The sequence below is a fragment of the Petaurus breviceps genome, unplaced genomic scaffold, assembly GCF_028583685.1.
Source record: "Petaurus breviceps papuanus isolate PSGF00001 unplaced genomic scaffold, PetGlider_PUasm1.0 47, whole genome shotgun sequence".
NCBI lineage: Eukaryota > Metazoa > Chordata > Mammalia > Diprotodontia > Petauridae > Petaurus > Petaurus breviceps.
The window spans coordinates 5,550,408-5,570,142 of NW_027186349.1; the positions used below are offsets into that span (position 1 = coordinate 5,550,408).

Here is a 19,735-nt window from a genome sequence, read left to right on the forward strand (position 1 = left end):
GGCTCAAACTGTCAATTTTAATAGAACTTGGGAAATATTGCTGCTGCTGTTGCTCCTCCTCCTCCTCCTCCTCCTCCTCCCCCTCCTCTGGTCCTTATTCTTCTTCTTCTTCTTCTTCTTCTTCTTCTTCTTCCTCTTTTCCTTTTTGTTCAAAAAAGCTGGTTCAATTTTTGTCCTCTGAAGTTTTCATTTTTATTTATTAAAACAGAGCCCTGAAAAATAAACTTTTAAAAAGCCCATTGTATTCTAAATGCAACATCTTCACTAACCTTTAAACCCAAATCCTTCTGGCTTTCATTCTATGGCCAATAATATATACAACCCAAGTCTCTGTGACTCATTGTTTAGATTTTGATTGTTTGGAAACAGTGTAAATAGCAATTATTTTCTATTCTGGTCAGAAAATCTGAGGGTCTTCCCTTCTCAGATTGATATCTTTGGGATTGTAAATTGAGTGATTTCATTCTTACCTAGTCTTTATTCATTAATTGGGGATGGCCTCAGACAAATGGAGAACTGTGAATACCTTAATTTAGAAAGGCCAAGGTCACCCTCTGCATCCTGGGCCATTGCCAGTTGTCTTGACCTTTTTCTTGCCACTGGACTCTAATGGCTCTGAAGGAAAGAGGGAGGCTTTTGACTTTTTGCATCTTTGCCTCACTCAAATCCAATTCACTTGCAAGTCAAGACATTATACTTGTGATCCTCTTCCAGAAAGAAGGATTAACAGCAACAACATATCCATGTTTTCGTGGTTATATATTATTTCTATGAACTGTAAATGATGAAAAATGACATTCACATCTTTTATTATTTACTTTTTATTTTATTTTAAATCATTTTTCTCTCTGTTCCACTTCTAAATTAAGGGGAAAAAATTAAAAAAAAAATCCTTATAACAGATATGCATACTCAAGTATAACAAGTCCCTCCCTGCATTGGCCAATTTTTTTTTAAGTATGTCTCATCCTTCTTCTGCAAGTTCATCCCTCTTTCTCAGGAGGTAGGTAGCAAATTTCATCATTGGTTTTCTGGAATCATGGTTGGGTGCTGTAATGAGGAGAGGTTTCAAATCTTTCAAAATTGTCTTTAAAATTTATAACTTTTAAAAAACAAGCCCTGAGATACATGTGAGACATATTAATTTCTCCAAAAATAACATTTAGAAAAATTGAAAGGATTATTTTTATTGGAATGCTTCCAATAGAGGCAATGTCATTCAGCATCATTTTAAGAACGATGTGGAATATTTTTTACAATGTATATATTATATTAGCCTATCAGCATAATATGTTGGAAAGATATTTAAGTCATTATAACATAAGCAGACATGACCAGCATGTGTTTTTACAGTATAGTGGAAAGTTATTGGTCTCATGGAAGACAAGACATATGTGGCCTCAAGGAGGAGTGACTAAACTTGGTGATGGGATACAAACTGAATCAGCTAAATAGAGCAGCAGATATCTATCCACTGGATCTGGAGTCAGGAAGATTTAAGTTCAAATCTGGTCTCAAAATGATGTTGAATTTTAAACAATAAAAAACAACACCAAGATACAGTAGAAGGAATATTAGACCATAAGCAGGAATCCTGGGTTCTACTCCCACCTGTACAACAAATTTTACTGTCTGACTTTGGAACAGTCATATAAAATTATCAGGAGACAGAAAGAATCTTAGTGGGTCTCCCAGATTATCATGTCCTACTTATAGTAAAATTTGAATGTACTCTTTGATGTCATCCATAAAATAGTCATTTAACCTCTTTTGAAGATTTCTAGTGATTTATTCCTTATGTGCTAGTAATAGGTCAACTAACACACTTTAATGAAATCTTTACTTTTATTAAGCCCAAACCTGTCTCTACACCTCCCACCCATTCATAACCTTGTTCCCCTAGATACAAGCGAAACTGATTTCCTTATTTCAGTCTGGCAAATAGTGTAGAAAGCTGTTAGCATTCTCTACCACTAGTCATTTCTTCTTCAGTAAAAATGCCTTCATTTTCTTTAACTAAACCTTCTATTAGGTGATTTAGAAACCCATCACTCTCCTGGTCACCTATTTATGGATACAATATTACTTGACAATGGCCTTTTGAAAAATGGCAATAGAAAATGGAGCACAGATGTTTTTTGACCAAGCCAGAGTAGAGCAAGAATATTACTTCTCTCATTATGCACACTGTGCTTCCATTAAAGCATTATCCTTCATGGGGTTCAATTTACTTGTCTATAAAATGATGGGGCAGATTAAACTTGTTGATCTGTTGGGACCCATAAATCTCTAAAACTCTATAAGTATTTCACCTTAGGATATTACAATGTCATGGATTTTCAATACTTTATCAAATACCAGAAGAATTTTTTAGAAAAGACTAATTAGAAAACAAAATGTGGGATAAAATGTCTTTTTTTCTTTTTGAAAATCATTTAATAAACAAAATGGAATTACTTGCTTTTGCAAATAAATACCTTAACATTCAAAGTGTAGCACATAGTTCCTGCATGAAGGTTCAAAGAAAGCTATCCCAATTTTGCATTAGTGAATCAGTATCCAGCTAAGACACCAGCCCATGAGCTCTAGTCTATGTGTTGTTTTGTTTTTGTCTTGCTAGACCAAGTGGAAGTCATAATATTGTAAAACAAAAGATATTTTGTCAAACAGTTTAGCAAAATAAGTAACCATAAAGATTCCACCATATATACTTACTCCATATATACTTCCATGACTTCCATAAGTTGGTGATACACACAGAAAATATTTGTGATGAGGAAACAATTGCAAAAGGAGACATAAGTAAGTAACATGTGTGGCCAAATAACTCATGTGAAGGGTCATTCATGCAAGCAACACTTGTGGCCAGAGAACATACATAGTCAGGGGTAATTTGTACTTGACAGTCATCATGCAATATCATCACATTACTTTTTACTAGATACTTCTACTCTTTTATGGCTATTTAGCTGATTATTGCTTTCTACTACTACATTCTGGTATTCAATTACAATATAGTTTCACTTTGGAGCTTCCCTGATATCTCGACCCCAGATATGGAAAAATCAAAGCCTTCAGCTACTTTAGGTCTTTTGCAATTCATAATCCAATCAGCTACAACCAGTCAGGGAGCTAGGAGAAATCCTTCAGAATTTGTTTGCCTTTTCCTGATTCCAATACCTCTGTACTTCTTCCCTCTCATTTATCTTACTTATTCCTTTTTGAGTAACTTAGGTCTTTCCATGACCCTGCTGATCCCCAAATATGAATTTATCAGCCACTAAGTGCACCCCATCCTTTAACAGGATCCCTATGCATTTTAAACTACAGAACAGACACCCAAATATCATTCTCTGACACCACCTTCCTAATCATCTTTTTCAATTTGCATTTTTCTTCAAAAGAACCTGACTTCAAATAAGAACTCTAAAGAAAATGACCTAAAGTCTTCATTTTCTTTCCAAAAATTTCATAATCTTTAGAGATATTTTCTAGGCTTTATTTGGTAGTGTCATTTATGCTCACCTAAGTCACCACAAGTGTATAATAGTCCTCTAATCTGATGGTTTGGGAAGCTTCTCTGTCTCCTCATGCATCAGTGACTTAGGAAAACTACACATCTCTCATTGTTATCAGATTAATGAATAGCTACTTGCTTACCCCTTATCTCAGGGAGTCACCAAGTACCCCTATTTGTCTCTTCTTCCTGTGACCTTTAGTGGATGATATCGTTCCTGGCAGTAGCAATAGTTTTTTTCATCACTCTTTAGAGGACAGACAACTGCTTCTTTCTCTATGGAAATATCCTCATATCTCTTATTTAGCTCTATCTTTTCAGTTATCCTTTTTCTTCTTTGTCACATCACATTCTTCTCTCCAAACCTATGGCATAGACCATTCTCCTCTGCCTGTTCAAATCCTTTTTTCTTTGCTTTCACAAAGAAGCCTCTTTTTCTATTTTGTTTTGGTTTTTCACTTTGCTTTTTCTTTTATTTAGTTTGTAAGGAAGACTACATTTTTCCATTTGTATAAATGATGAAATGGAGACACTCTCCCCCCTCAACCCATATTTGCTTTGTTTTGTTTGGTTGGTTTTTAATGGGAGAGTGGGTTGAGGGCTTTGTTTTCATTAATGCAGAGAATTCCTCTTGAGCAAGTCAGCAATGCAGATCAGAAGTTGTCCTTCAGCCATTTCAATTAGTAGTTGAGTGACTTGTTCAGTCTCACAGTCAGAATGTGTCAGAGGTGGGATTTTAATCCAGTTCCCCATGCAGTACACACAGTACACTACTTCACTAACCTATAGTCCCATATGCCATGGTCCTCTATACTACATTGGTGATTTTATGCTGATGGCCAGCGGGTCCCTGTGGCAAGGTCACAGAAAAACAAAGCAGTAGAATCCTTCCAGATGTGCTCATTACTTTATTTCCCTCAGGTTGGAGAGAATCTCTGATATCTTTGATGTCATATTATCTTTATGGGTCAACAAGAATAAGGTAGCTCAGTTATGAACTCCTTATCTTTTAAAAATTGCTTTTATTGAACAATATTGCTTTGAATCCAATTCTATTTCCCATAGGAGCCATTTCATATCCTTTCCCTTCCTTTTGCATAGATGGTTCCTCATGTCTGAAATTTCCTCTCTTCTTGTCTTTGAATCTTAGATTCTGTAGTTCCCTTCCAGACTTAGGACAAGTGTGGAATGTCATTCTTGGGCCCCTCACTTGTCATTGTCTTCTCACCATACCCCCAATAGCTTTGGATTCCCATTGTATATGAATTTACATTAACTTATCTGTGTACATTTTGCATATCCCAGTAGAATATAAGCAGTGGGCAAGGACTATTTTGTTTTGGTCTTTGTATCCTTCATAAATAGTATAGTGCCTTGTACATTTAATAAATGTTTGTTGAATGAATTTAATGACGAGAATTAGAGAGACCTGGGCCCAGATTCTACTTCTGATACTATCTATGAATACACACTTTTAACTCTCTAAAATAGAGAAAAATAAACCCATAGTTCCTATTTCAAAGGCCTTTTATACTTTTCAAGTAAAATAGTGTACATAAGATCATTTGTGGAAATAGAACATTATATGTCAGTCAATTATTACTGTCATCATTATTAATGATAGGTTTCTTTTTCTGTATATATAATTATTTTGTAAAAAAAATAATTTTTTATAATCAAACTCACCCCCTTTGTCTTCATAATGTTAATGGGATTTAAGATCTTCCCTGCCCATTAATAAAACTCAGGTGGAGCTCATTAAGGAAAACTTGCTTAGGGGAGGCTTGCTTATAGGGAGCTTTCACACCTTTTGCTAATTTCTAATTAAGCGCTGAGAGCATTGTGATGCTTCCTGGCTCTGAGAAGTGTATATATACTCTGAGTTGATATTTTGCTTTGGGGGCTCTCTTGTGAGAAGGATCTTGTGATTCCCTGGTCAAGATTTTGAGTGACCTTATGTTCGGAGCTCTCTGCTCAGATATAAAGGCTTTCTTGATCCAGGGATGCATGTAATGTGTATAGTTGATTCAGGCAGTCAGAACCCTGTCTATTGGTCATTATTTCTCTATTTGTATTTTCTCTGAAGTTCAGCATGCTGACTTTTGCCCTGAACTAGTGAATGTGATTAAAAAAGATTGTTTACCGCTTAAAGAGCTATCTTTCCTAGTAAAGCAGATCTAAGAAGCTGTACTAGCAGTCATCCTGGGTATGCCAGTGTGGTTGTCGCTACAGTTTTCAAGAATTTACCTTTTTTTTTCTTGAGGAAAAGAGAGTTAAGTTAACATTTCCCCCTTCTCCACTTTTATATTTAGATGTCCATGTGTTCCCTAGGGTGGTAGGCATTCCCCTCTAGGATTCAGATTGCAACCAATTTTTGTCCTCTCATTCTGTGAGACTTGTACATTTTTGTAATGAAATTAGTAGAGTAGTAAAAAGGTGATAGAATACGTTGAGGATCACTGTTTTTAGAGAATTATAAATATTGATTTAACTATTGATTATGTGCCCCAAAATATCCAATCTGCAAGAAAAACCACTGAAGGAGAACTCAAAGTAAATAATAATTTATTAAGGGGACCTGAACCCCTTTAATGAATAGGAACTCATATCATCCTTACAATTTGAGATGCCCCTTTTCTACAGGGCCTCAGTTTTATAGTTGTTAGTCTCCAAACAATACAAATGAAGTAAATTAAAAATACCATCTTATTGGTGGATAAACCTTGCCCTTGACCCTCCAATGGGGTCTACCTAAAATAAAGAGTTTCATGGGTTAACAAATGGGCTAATGAATGGACCTTGCCAGACTTATTTTAACATTTCAGGAGGTCCCACCAAGATATTAAGCAGACATATGGGCTGGGTTGATAAACAGATGTAAAAATATCTACATGGGAAAATATCTACATGGCTTGATAGACCAGTAGAAAGGTAGGCCAGAGGCCAGCAAATAATATCACTCATTGACCAAATTCTCATAGCCATCTCCCTATGGTGAGCAATAAAGGGGTGATAAAGGGTAAAGAAGCAATGAAATGCCTGGGACAATTTCCATATCATTTTATCACCTCTGTCTTACTGGACTTGGTCCCCTGATCAGTAGGGAAAAGGGGTGGAGGTCCTTTAGTTGACCTCCTACGATTAAACAAATGAACTTAATAATAAGTAAACTTTTGATTATGAAATATACAGTTTGGAGCCTTTTATAAGAGTTTGGGGTCTTTTATAAGAAAAAAATCCATCCTATTAATATTAAATTATTCCTGAATGTACACGTATTAGTTGATTGACTAATTATTGATAATTGATAATAATATTGATAAATAAGAATAATGTTAATAATTACTAATGATCACTGTCCTTATAAAATCATTATCTGATTAATACTTATTGGGGTAAAACAACGGCCTAATCATCTATTTCATGTTCCTAATATATGAGATGCCAGTCCAGTGATTAGAAAGTTGAATACTTCCGGAGGAATTGAACAATATTAAGATCAACATTCTACAAATTAAACTGTGAAAGAGAGCTAAAAGGAAGTATGGCATTTGTGTTTTCTTGGAGAAGTAAACAAAGTGGTTGATAAAGTCAGTTTCATCATGTTCTCAAAGGTAACAAGAAACATGGTATCATGGATCATCTCAAGTTTCAGTGCTCCTGATGAACAATAAGGAAAATGAAATAATAATAAACATAATGAAAATAGTTGTTTTTTCTCAACATGCATTGCAGTTTAATATCATAAATCCTTTCTCCAAGAAGGGAGTCAGAAGGTACTAAATACAATGAAACCTGAAACAATGTAGTTCAACAAATATCAAGCAACTAGTTAGGATTGAGTGGGTTATCTTTAAATAAGCAGTATAAGTGCAATCTAAAAAAATGACCAATTAGAGCAACAAAGTCAACATCAAACTAGAAATAAGGATTAACTTTAGAAGATAACCACATAGAATTGCCAGCAGTCTAAACCTAATTTCTTCAAGCAACCTATTGAAAACAAATAAAAAGGGAATAAGTGAATGAATAGACATTTACAGCAATTATCATATTTAATGATATAAAGTAATTGGTACAAGCAAGAGGCAAAAATAAAAAAAAACTCATGATATCAAAAAAAAAGTAAATACTTGATCTATGTCTGGCAGAGGGACATTGGCATTTGAGGACAGCATTAGTTTGGAATATATGCTCCTATGCAAAATGTTACAGAAAAGGACAGTGGAAATTTATGAGGAATGCCCTTTCATAAAAAAAAAAAAAAGGTGAAGAATCAAGGAGAGGAGAACGAGGCTAAAGAAAGTCTCGTGTGAGATCTAAGGTCCCTTTTGTCTCTAAAGCTATGGTGTTGTGATTGATAATGAGACTAGCATTTGTACTCTAGCATATCCCAGATAACTTTGTGAGGAAGCGGAAATGGCAGTTAAGGGAAATGAAACCCAGAAGAGCAGATGGACCATTCCAGGTACACAAAGAAGAAATTACATTGGAGCTAATGATGTCAAAACAAAGTAGTTTACTTTCTGAATTATCTGAATGGATACACTCTACAAAGTGACTGAATGAAATCCTAGAGCAAGGGATATGGATTCAAGGTGCCTGGGCTTAAATTCTGTTTCTGAAGCACAGTAACCTTTGAATCACCTAATCTTTCTGAAACTGTTTCCTCGTTTGGAAGATGTTGTTGAGTCATATCAGATTTTTTGTAACCTTGCATTTGGGATTTTCTTGGCAAAGATACTACAGTGGTTTGGCATATCTTTCTCCATGTCACTTTATAGATGAGGAACTGAGGCAAACAGGGTTAAGTGAATTGCTCAGAATCACAGATGTAGTAAGTGCCTAAGACTGGATTTGAACTCAGATCTTCCTAACTCCAGATCTGGTGCTCTATCCACTCTACCAGTGTGCCCTTTGTAAAATGAAGGGGGTGTGTGGGAGGGGGGAAACTCATTCTTTCTAAGTCCTTTTCTAGTTCTTCAGTAAATCCATGATGTTACAATACTTATACCAAAAACAACAATCACAACAAAACAAACAAAAAACAGAAACACAAAAGATGATTGCACATCAACAGCCCCTATCCCGTGTGGTAACATTTTCATCTCTGAAAAAGATTTATTAGAAGATATATACATAGTAAAAGTTAACTTAATATAAAAAGAGAATGACCAAGTTTTTATAAATGACCAAAGCAGGTCCCATATTCTCATAATTTAGGGAAAGTTTTCCAGGAAACAAAATCCTAATGTTTATTTTTGATTTACATACACACATTTTATTTTCAGTTTCTTAAAGAAACAAAAGATGTGAATGACTCAAAGGACAATGAAAGATATATGTTTGATAGAAATAGACTACACTATCTTACCAAAGACAGTATCTGTGGAGGAGGTTATGTAAAATATATCATCCAGAACATGAATAATTAGAAAAGGGAGTGAGCTAGCTATGCAGCAAGAGCAAGAGATCACAGATGGATAACCCAATGGCCAGACTGAGAGCCAAGGAATCTGGAAAGATCTAGAAGGAAGTCTTCAAATACATTTTATGGGTATTTGACTCTTGTCCAAGAGGATATGGACAAGACTCATCCAGGAAGAGAAGGTGTGAGTGAGTTCTAACTTTAGAGACAGTGCCTATGCTGCCACTGATACCATGGATCTATAGAAGTATTGAAATATGGTATCAGATGCAGATCTCAAGTCTTTCTTTACCATTTTACTTTCAAATTTCTTGACAGTCTTTATTAAATAATGACACCTTTTAAAATTTGTTCTATAACTGAGTTTATCTAATAATCTTGCATCTCTAACTAAATTCATATTCTTTACCATTGATTTATTTTTATCCAACATTAGATATTTAAAGTAGTGAACTATTTTGAATATTTTAACTTTTAATTGTGTTATTTCTATTTCATTTTTCTTATCTCTCCTTGATGTTTTTGCTAATATATATGCATACGTATATATATATATATACATATATACATATATACATCCACATGTACAGTGTATATATATATATTTCATTATCCTTGTATCTTAGTATTTTTATAGAATATGTATAACAGTTGAACTTGTGTTAAAATTAGACATAAATCTGGAAAGATTACCATTTTTATCCTATTAACTCAACCTAGCCATCTTCAATCACTAGTACTCTGGTTATTCAAGTCCTTTTTATCTGCCAATATCATTTAGCTTTTGTTTTTTATATTTGTTTCTCAGAAAGTTAAAGCCAAAATATATGGTTACAACTATTTTGGTTATAAATAATAAATTTATATTAATTTTACTTGAATTTTGTTAGTGACATAAAATGTAGATGATTTTTATGTTTTTATCTGTAATGTTGATACCTTGATGAAGACATTTAATTCTTTAGTTAACTTTAGTTGTTGAGTTTCTTGTATTTAAAAATATATGTGAAAGCACATTTTCTGCAAAAAGAGGTATTTTAGCCTCAGTATGATCAATATTTATTCACTTAGTTTTTGCATGACATTTTTTTTTGTTTGCACTAGTAAAAAATCTGAAATAGAAATAGTGATAGTGGACTACCCTGTTTTATACCTGTTTTCACTGGGAATATCTCTAAATTACACCTATTTTTCACAGAATGAGAGATCTTGACTTTAGTTGCATACATTATAGCATATTAAGAATGTTTCTCATCCTATATTTTTTCATTTTCTTAGCATAAATTAATTCTTCATTTTATTAAAGGACTCTTTTATAGCTAGCTATTGGTCTACTCATTTAATATGTTTTTTCATGTCACATCTTAATTTCCATTAAGTATATGGGAAGTTATTATCTCAGAGCCTCTGTCTTCTAACCTATAAAATAAATGAAAAGCCTGGGCCAGATCCTATGGCTGGATGATCACTAAAGTTCCCTGTAATGTTCCATACTGTGGATATCATGTCTAATACCAGCAAACCTTGATGATTGACATTAAATTAGCTCTATACCCTTTAAAATTCCACTGACCTCATTTACTTCTTTGTGTACTCCCATTACTCCTTTTGACATTAACCACCAACCATATCTTCTCTGTAGAAAGTGGTTGATTTATTGAATGAAGGAGAAATGTTGTACTACAATAAATTAAATAGTCAGCAGAAATAGGTGTTGCAATCTAGAACAGCCTCCTCATTTAATCATAACTGTAGCCTGAGAAATATAGTAGGTGATAAATCTAAATCAGCAGATAGAATGAAATGAGTTAGCTTCAGGATGCTATTTGAGTTTTTGAAGTATTTTACTTTTTAACTGAAATGTAAATGTCAGGGCTCTCTGGTACCTGGCCATTCCCTAAGCTATACAGTCATGTATACATTTATTGTATACCTCAAATGGCACTAGGATTTTCACAATCTTGCTAAAGAAAAATTGCTGTATAGAATCTTCTCTATGAAACATAAGCACTGCATTCAGGAGAATATTTTAGTCATATCACAAATATAGAAGTAGGTTCCTATGTTCTTTTCTCTACATTAGGTTTTGGATTCTTTCTGATGCTTATGAGAGGAATACATAAGGGGAAAATAAAATAAGCATTTATATACAACCTATTATGTGCTAGGCGCTCTGCTAAGCATTTTAAAATACTATCTAATTTGATCCTCACAATAACTCTGAGAGGTAGGTATTTTATATTCCCACTTTATAGTTGAGGACACAGGCAAATAGAGGTTAAAGCATCTTACCAGCTAGTAAATATCTGAGGGCAGTTTTGAACTTAGGTTTTTCTAACTCCAGGCACAGAGCTCTATCCCCTGCACCACCAGTTGCCTAAAATATCTAACAAAACAGGAAGCAATCTTTCCCCAAACTCCCACTTCCATAAAGTCTTTTGGTTACACTTACATTTCTTTTTGTATCCAATTAGGACTGACAAAGGTGTTTTTTTATTCTTTTATTTGTTTGTTTGCTTTGTTTTGTTTTCACTTTTTTTGCCTGGTTGTTTTTAAATTTCTTGAGGATGAGGTTATCCGCATAACCTTTTATTCTGTTCCTTGTGTGTAATATCAGGTTCATAACAGTTGCTCATGAAATGCTTATTAGTTAATTGCCAAGTTAAGAGTTAAATAACAAATAATGAAACACTGTTTTCCTTTCCTCCTGGACAAGTAGCATTTGTTTCTGTAGGTGGTGCTTTCACCCTGTAACTTTGAGAATTGGGGATGTGGGAATTTCAGACTGTGCTATTCCAAGAGGGTGAAGAGGAATGGGATGGAAGTAGGAGAGAGATGGTTTATGATGATAGACATGAAGATGGAAAGCACATGGGATCAAGATCTAGACCTTATAAAGACATCAAGGGCTACTAGTCCCAACCTTTTATTTTACCTATTGCCCAAAGTCACATAGATAAGTAGAAAGTTACAAAGCTAGCATTCTAACATGGGCTCTATGATTCGAAGCCTGGTTGTTGTTGTTTTGTTTTGCATCCCTCTGCCTGCTGCTAGATATAGAGGTCTAGACTCTGCTTCCTATGTATAATCAGGCCTGAGTGGATTATCCATTTATCAGCTGGGAGTATAAATGTGTAATGTCAGTAAGCCTCCATAAGGAAATAAATGAAATAATTAAATTGAGCTCCAATATTTGCCTTTGTCATATAGCCTTAGTTTTAGTCATATAAGGATAAGCACTGTCCCTACTATTTCATTTTGCAGAGGGAACTCCAGGTAAAGAAATACCTTCTCCCAGTGTGCCATCTCTGCATCTCAATCTTAGACAACTGCCTAGAGAATTGAGAGTTTAAGGGAATTGCTCAGGGTTACACAGTCAGTATTTGTCAGAGGTGGTTCTGGTACCTAAATCTTCCTGACTTCAAAGCCAGCTCTCTATTCATTGAGCTATACTATCTTTGTCTGCTACTATATGTACATATACATACATACTTATGTACATGTATAATATTAATTTTATTTATATATACATATGTTTATATGTTATTACAATATAGTACAATACATATATTTTATGTATATAATACAATACATGCATATAATATATAATATTATATATGTATATATACAACATATGTATATAATACAATATAGTTATTACAATATAGTACAATATACAATACAGTTATTACTCAAGTTCCACATGACCTGCACAGTAGGAGTTATTCTAGAAACCTTATTGTATGGATTCACTCTTTCCTCTGCCTTGCCATAGACATCATGAAATTAATTTAGAAACAAAAACAAACAAATAAACCTCCTATGTCCATAAATCAGTTTGCTGCTCCTGGATAAACCTGACTTCAATATCAACTTCCACATCAGAATAAATCTGAATCCACTCAGGTTACTTTACATTCCTATAGAGGCCTCATGGCATAGTTTATAAAAGCAGTTGTGTTATAGTCATAAGACCTGGGTTTGAGTCCTTTCTCAATTCTTAGCTTGGTTCCTCTACATAAATTATTTCACTTCTGGGCATCTCATCTCCTATATCTGTGAAATGGGGTAATTATATCTATGTTACCTACCTCATATGGTGATTGTGAGGAAAGTACTTTATAAACGACAAATCTTAGATAAATAACAACTAACATTTATATAGTACTAAGGTTAAGTCTTTGGGTAACGTGCTAAGTACTTTACAGATATTATTTCATATAATCATTACAACAACCCTAGTGGGTAGGTGCTATTATTATAATCTCCATTTTATAGTTGAGGAAACTGAAGCAAACAGACATTTAGTGACTTGCCCAGGGTCATACACCTAGTATCTGAATCCAGAATTGAATTTATGCCTTACTGACTTCAAGCATAGCCTTATATTTACTGTCCCTCCTAGTTATTACTAGCCACAGCTGGGGGTGGGGTGGCAGGTGGGGGAGAAGAGGGTCTATTTGTATTACATATGTTTACATATTCTCATGAGATGTTCTTATAGAACAAAGAACTACTGAATTATATTATGACATGTAAGTTGTGAGGGTGAAGTGAGGAAAGAAAGAAAAAAGAAGATGAAAGCCTTCTATTTTAAATTGAGAAACAAAGAAAAGTCGAAGTTTTCTGGGTTTTTTTTTTCACCCTCCACTCCCCTGCCACTTTGGGATTATCTCTCTAAGTAAGATCTATTAAAATATAACAAACTGATAGCCTAGCCCACTTTCTCTCATTCCTAGACCATATATATAAAGTTCAGTCTTTTAATTTTCCTAATTCTGAAATTTCTTCCAATTTCTCCTCAGCAATTGTGGTTCTCTTCATCACTCTCAGACGCAGCAAGAAAGAGCCCTTGATCATTTCAGAGGAGGACGTGCGGGAAAATGTTGTCACTTATGATGATGAAGGGGGTGGGGAGGAAGATACAGAAGCCTTTGACATCACAGCCCTCAGGAACCCATCGGCTGCTGAGGAGCTCAAATACAGAAGAGATGTTCGACCTGAAGTGATGCTGACACCCCGACACCAGCCTTCATCCACTCTTGAGAGTATAGACGTTCAAGAATTTATTAAACAAAGACTGGCAGAGGCAGACCTTGACCCCAGTGTCCCTCCCTATGACTCTCTACAGACATATGCATATGAGGGTCATAGATCTGAAGCTGGGTCCATCAGCTCCCTGGATTCAGCAACTACACACTCAGACCAGGATTATAATTATCTTGGTGACTGGGGGCCAGAGTTTAAAAAGTTAGCTGAACTCTACGGAGAATTAGAATCGGAAAGAACAAGTTAGGGATGAGCACTCTTGGAATTTGCTTCCTGGGCAACTGGATATATAAGCTCAAGTAATGGCAATGATAAGGGATGGCAATAGTGCTGGGAACTGAGCAAGCCTGCACACAGTCACTGTAGAAACAAGTGCCCTTTTCATGTGTGAAACTGGGTTCTTTGATTGGAAGAAAGTCAAATTTTGAAAATACAGAGATAAAAGAAGCTATTGTTCCTTGTGTATATTTTTTAAATGCTCAATAAAGTCTGTGGTACCGTTTCATTAACAATACCCTAAATAAGCCAAACAACGATATTTTTGCGAATGTTTTTTCCCCCACCTTAATCCTATATGAAGGCAGATGAATGCAAACACTCCCAGTAATTAATGTGAAATGTTTGTAAAGATGGTACCTTGGAGTGTTCAACTAAATGGAGGTGAGCCTTGTATTTCCAGTTCTCTGGAATGACTTGGGAAAGCCCAGACTGACTCTAGCTGGTACCCTGCTGAAATGGCAGACCTCTTCCTTCTTATCTTACCTGGGCTTTCAATTAAATTGAATGAAATCTTTCTGAAACACCAGGCTTCCATGATGTGGACCTGTATGCCTAGTTCCTTTTTGCCCTCCCCTCTTCTTCTCTCCATAAGAAAATGATGGAGCATGGGGATTTGCTGCCTATACTGTTATGTATGCAACTTCTGAGCACCAAATGTGCACTGTTGCAGAGGGCAGAGACTGTTGTCTCTGTTGCCTTTTTTTCTTTTTACCTTTTTTCTTCCACTAACTGGAGATTTTCTTTTTTCCCTTAGATAGAATGAAAGATTTAAAAGATATTGTATACTCAGTGAAGCTGAGAAGGCATGGGCAGACTGAAGAAATATCACAATAGAAGGAGATATTAACCTCTGCAACTGTTTGAGTAATTCTTTTCCTGGATTCAGTGACTAATAACCAATTCTATACTGCACACTGTACTGAGAATCAAACAGCATAAAAACAGATTTCTATTTCAGACTAATAAGTTTACTGGTGAGGAAAATATGATCAGTATAATTAGAGGATATTGGCTGTGGGCCTCATGTTTATTAACTAGTCAGCATTTTTAAAAGAAAACACTAATTTCTGTAATCAAAGAGGAAAAACTTCCAAACTGCAAAGTTAATATTAGTTGGACCAAACTTTAATTGGCAGTCATTCATATTTTTGTTGTTGTACTCTTCTCATCCCCGTGGTGCCTTCTCTTATATTCTAATTCCTTCCCTGTCCTTTCCATTCCTGGTGATTTGGTTTTTTAATTTTTTTTTTTATTTTCAAGTGTCATGAGTTTACTAAAGCCAAGAAGAGGAAATAAAAGAGGAAATAATAAAGAAAGGAATTTTATCTTTGTGGATTATGTAAAGGTCATTCAAATTCATATAGATGATTAAATTATTGTAACTGTAAAATTGATAAAGATAATTAATAACATAAGTGACAAATGGGTCTTCATAATATTTAGGAATTAGTTTTCAGAGCTTCCTGGAATTGGAAGGGACCTGAAAGTATGCAGACTAAATAGCCTCTAAATTTCCATTCAGCTATAAGCTGGGGATCTGGTCAAAAGAGGTAATGATCAAGTAATACCAGAATTCCTCCTCTCCTCATGATCTGTCTCAATTCATATTCCACATAATTTTGTTCAGACAAACTCTAGGATCAAATTAATTTTTTTGGGGGGGAAGGGAAGAGATTTAAATGATAGTGATGTAAATATCATGAGATTAAAACAACAAATATATAGTTTGTGTCTGAGGCTTGATGACTTCTAAGGTCCTTTTCAGATCCAGAATGCTCTGATTTTTAATTTTGCAAGAGTATGAAGTTGGATTTGTCACGACCAAATCCATACCATGTTTTAGAATTTGTTTGATCAAGTTATAGTCTGTCCTACATTCTCTTGCTCCTCATTAAGTATTTAGATAAGAAAAACTACAGATCATGACAAAAATGCATGACCCATAGCAACAGTATACAGCACCAAGAATATTAAGAGAAATGAATGTTTTCTGATGGTTGTCCTTACATATCAGAAGTTCCCTATTAGACCTAATGAAATATTTTGCTAACCCAATATTTTGATAAATTAATTATTCAAGCTTTGCAAAATCTCCCTGGAAAATTCTACACACACACACACTGCATTCTATCCCTAACCCCCCATCACTAAGCAAACCTGTGATATGTTGGAAAGCGTCTTGGTCTTGGAGTTAAAAGACCTGGCTTCTACTCTCAACTCTGATACTTATGAGTCATGTGGCCTTGGGCAAGTCACTTAAACTCTTTGAGCCTCAGTTCCCCCATCTGCAAAATGGAGATAATAATACCTATTCTGCCTACCTCACAGGGTTGTTGTGAGGATCAAATAACATCTGAAAGTGCTTTGTTTATTGTAAAGCACTATTAAAATGTAAGGTATTATTTTATTTATATTTGGTCAGAGCAGTTGTCTACTTCTGACTGGCCCATGATGCTTCCACATACACATACATTCAAGCATATAAATAAGGCTTTATATTTTTAACATAAAATATATATTATTCATGGGACAACATCATGAGCAATCAGGAGTAGGGAGTTGTTAACTAAATATATATAATAGATTATGCCATTTCAGCCTTCTCCTACCTAAGGTGACTTCTTTTGAACTTGTATTTTCTCCAGATTGTTTCAAAGGCTTGTTGGCATGGACTATCAGTCTATGTTATTTGGCAATGGGGAAAGCTAAGTATTTCAGAACAGTGGGAGAAACCCTTGTATATCCACCAAATGAGTATAAGCTATAGAGGGAGCATTTTTCCCCTTTGCTAGTTTATGAACCCCAATCAAGTATCCCAATAAACCAATAAACACCAATCTACTTTATGATTCTACTCTTGTGCAAACTATTGGACTTAGCATTTTTTAATTGCCCTATACTATTATATATTAAAATTTTGAGGTTTGGGAAGTAGGTAAGCTTAATTTGAATAATTTTCAATTTGTGTTTCAAGACTGAGAAATAAAATGTAATTTAGCTTTTTGCACTGTCTTAGCTTTCCAGGTGTTGCTTTATCATTATTTGCAACATACTGTTGTGTTTTACTGTGTAAAGCTCACTCAAACAAGAAATACAATGACTTCGGGGAATAGTCTAATGGTGCACATGCTCTGATTATGTTAATGTAGCTTTTTACACACACCTTGACAAGAAGACAGCCCCTTTGGGAATGACTCTTTATATTCATGTTATAATCCTTCACATATGCCCAGAAACTAGCATGCCAAACTTTGAAAGCCTATGCTGAATCAGGATCATTCAGAGTTTTGTTTTGTTTTATTTTGCTTTTGTTCCACTAGTTATACACTTTCAAATATTGGAAATCTGGGGTCATGAAGTAGCACATGTGCTCTGCCCACAAACATGAATATATCTATATTCTTCCTGACAGAGGACTAGAACACTATCATGTTTTCATAGGTCAAAACAAATATTTCTGGGCTGATGCTCTACCCCATTTTTTTGGGGGTATTTTTTGGAAGCCAGAGCAATTAGGGTTAAATGACTTGCCCTAGGTCACACAGTTAGTAAATGTTAGGTGTCTGAAGTCACATTTGAACCCAGGTCCTCTTGACTCCAGGGCCAGTGATCTATTCACTGTGCCACTTAGCTGCCCCTCCCCATTTTGTTTTAAGAAAAGTTTATAACAACTAATGGTTTCTGAGCCATTGACATTAAAATGATATTTGGCAAGGAAATGAGCTTTCCATTGTCATGAACTATTGTAATCTGTTGATTGCATTAATGGAAATATTAAAAATAATATAGTTGTAATCAATGAATCTCTTTTCCCAAGACATTTTCCTAAGAATTTCTTAATACCCAGGTTTTTTTACATTATTTCTTATCCATTAGGAAAACACTAATATTTCTTATTTTTCAGAGGGTTCTGACACATTTTAACAAGCTGAAAATTAACTGAAATGTACAAATATAAATTTTTCTGAATTGCTATGCATGGAAAAAAAAGTCAGCAAAGGGATTAATGAGACTTATTTTCATGTGACCCATGGACATAAACACTAAGCTTTGGGCATAGGTTTACACTTATGTGGGTATATCTAAGCACTACTCCTATGTTTAAGTTTGACATTTGTGGGTCTAAAGAAATATATCTTTGTCATCAATTTACTTTTATCCTAAACATAAAATCTATTCTGATCATGTAATAAAAATGTATTGCCTCTGAAGTCCTGCTGAAGATGGAACCTCCTGAGTCAGAAAAGTTCTTATCCAAGGTGTTGCTAACCAAGATTATGTTTAATACCAAATATTTTTTTCCTATAGAAATTTAGATATAATCAGTCAGATCCTAAACAAGCACTGGAGAAAACAGTTCAGGCTTTCTGCTTCAAGACTTCCCTTGGTATATGAATTTAAAGGATAAAATGTTACCTAATAGGGTGCCATTTTCAGGGTTGATTTAGGTTTTCTCCAGTGACTCAGATTATTAAGTAAGCCTTTGTTGAAGTAAATTGTATATAATTATACAATGAAACTGTATCAATTTGACAACTGCAGAATATTTTGAAGGTGAAGAGAAAGTTTAGTGTTTTAAAATATAAGTGAAAGATTAAACTATGCAAATATAATCAACTCATTTAACATCACCAAGTTAACACAGAGCATGAAAGAGATAACATCTATTTATTTTCCTAGTGATGAGCATAGTAACAGTTGACTTAGCAGGAGGAAGGGTACTCTGAGCTCTTTGTGGGCATTTGGCACTTTCAAAAATTCTACCCTTGGTCCTTTTATCTTTCTGTACTACTTACATTGGTAAGATCATCTACAACACCTCCAGAAAATTAACCTTCAAATCTAGGTCTTTTCTTCTGAGATATAGAATTTAATTTCCAACTGTCATAGGATATTTGCACATGAATATTCCAGGGTTGATCAAACTTCACAAATCTTAACCCACATTTATTCTCATTCTGAAACTTGATCCTCCTTCTGACTTCTCTGTTTCTACTTATGGCCATTAACCCCACCCCAACCCCCACCCATTTTAAATGTTGGAAGAAAATAAAAATAAGGATTGAACAAGTACCTTCTTTGTGCCAAGCACAAATTGTTTTGCCAATATCATGTCCCTTGATTCTCACAACAAGCCTGGGAGTGAATTCCATTTTTACAGTTGAGAAAACCAAGGCAGACAGAGGTTAAGTGACACTGCCCAGAGTCACATAGCTAGTTTTGAAATAAGGATTTGAACTCGGGTTTTCTTGACTCCAGTGACAGAACTTTATCTTCTGTACCCCTTCTCTGACTGACTGTGTTGGTATAATAATTGCATCTTTTCTCTTCTTTACCTCTCATACCCAGTTACCAAGTCCTCTAACTTGCACCTCAGCAATATATATTTGCTTCCATTCCCTTCTTCCTAATTCAGGGGTTTTTAATCAAGGGTACACAGGCAAATTTGGAGCCCAATGATA

The 19,735-nt window shown here is 34.8% G+C and overlaps 1 protein-coding gene across 2 annotated transcripts in view; it reads left to right on the forward strand.

The window, feature by feature from the left end:
- CDH18 (cadherin 18) overlaps positions 1-16,388 on the forward strand; it is a 1,599,127-nt gene extending 1,582,739 nt beyond the window's left edge. For both annotated transcript variants that reach the window (XM_069101403.1, XM_069101404.1), the window contains one exon: positions 13,751-16,388. In XM_069101403.1, coding sequence (XP_068957504.1) covers positions 13,751-14,241 — 491 coding nt within the window. In that variant the 3' untranslated portion in view covers positions 14,242-16,388. The remainder of the gene's footprint in view (positions 1-13,750) is intronic.
- Positions 16,389-19,735: the final 3,347 nt, after the last annotated feature.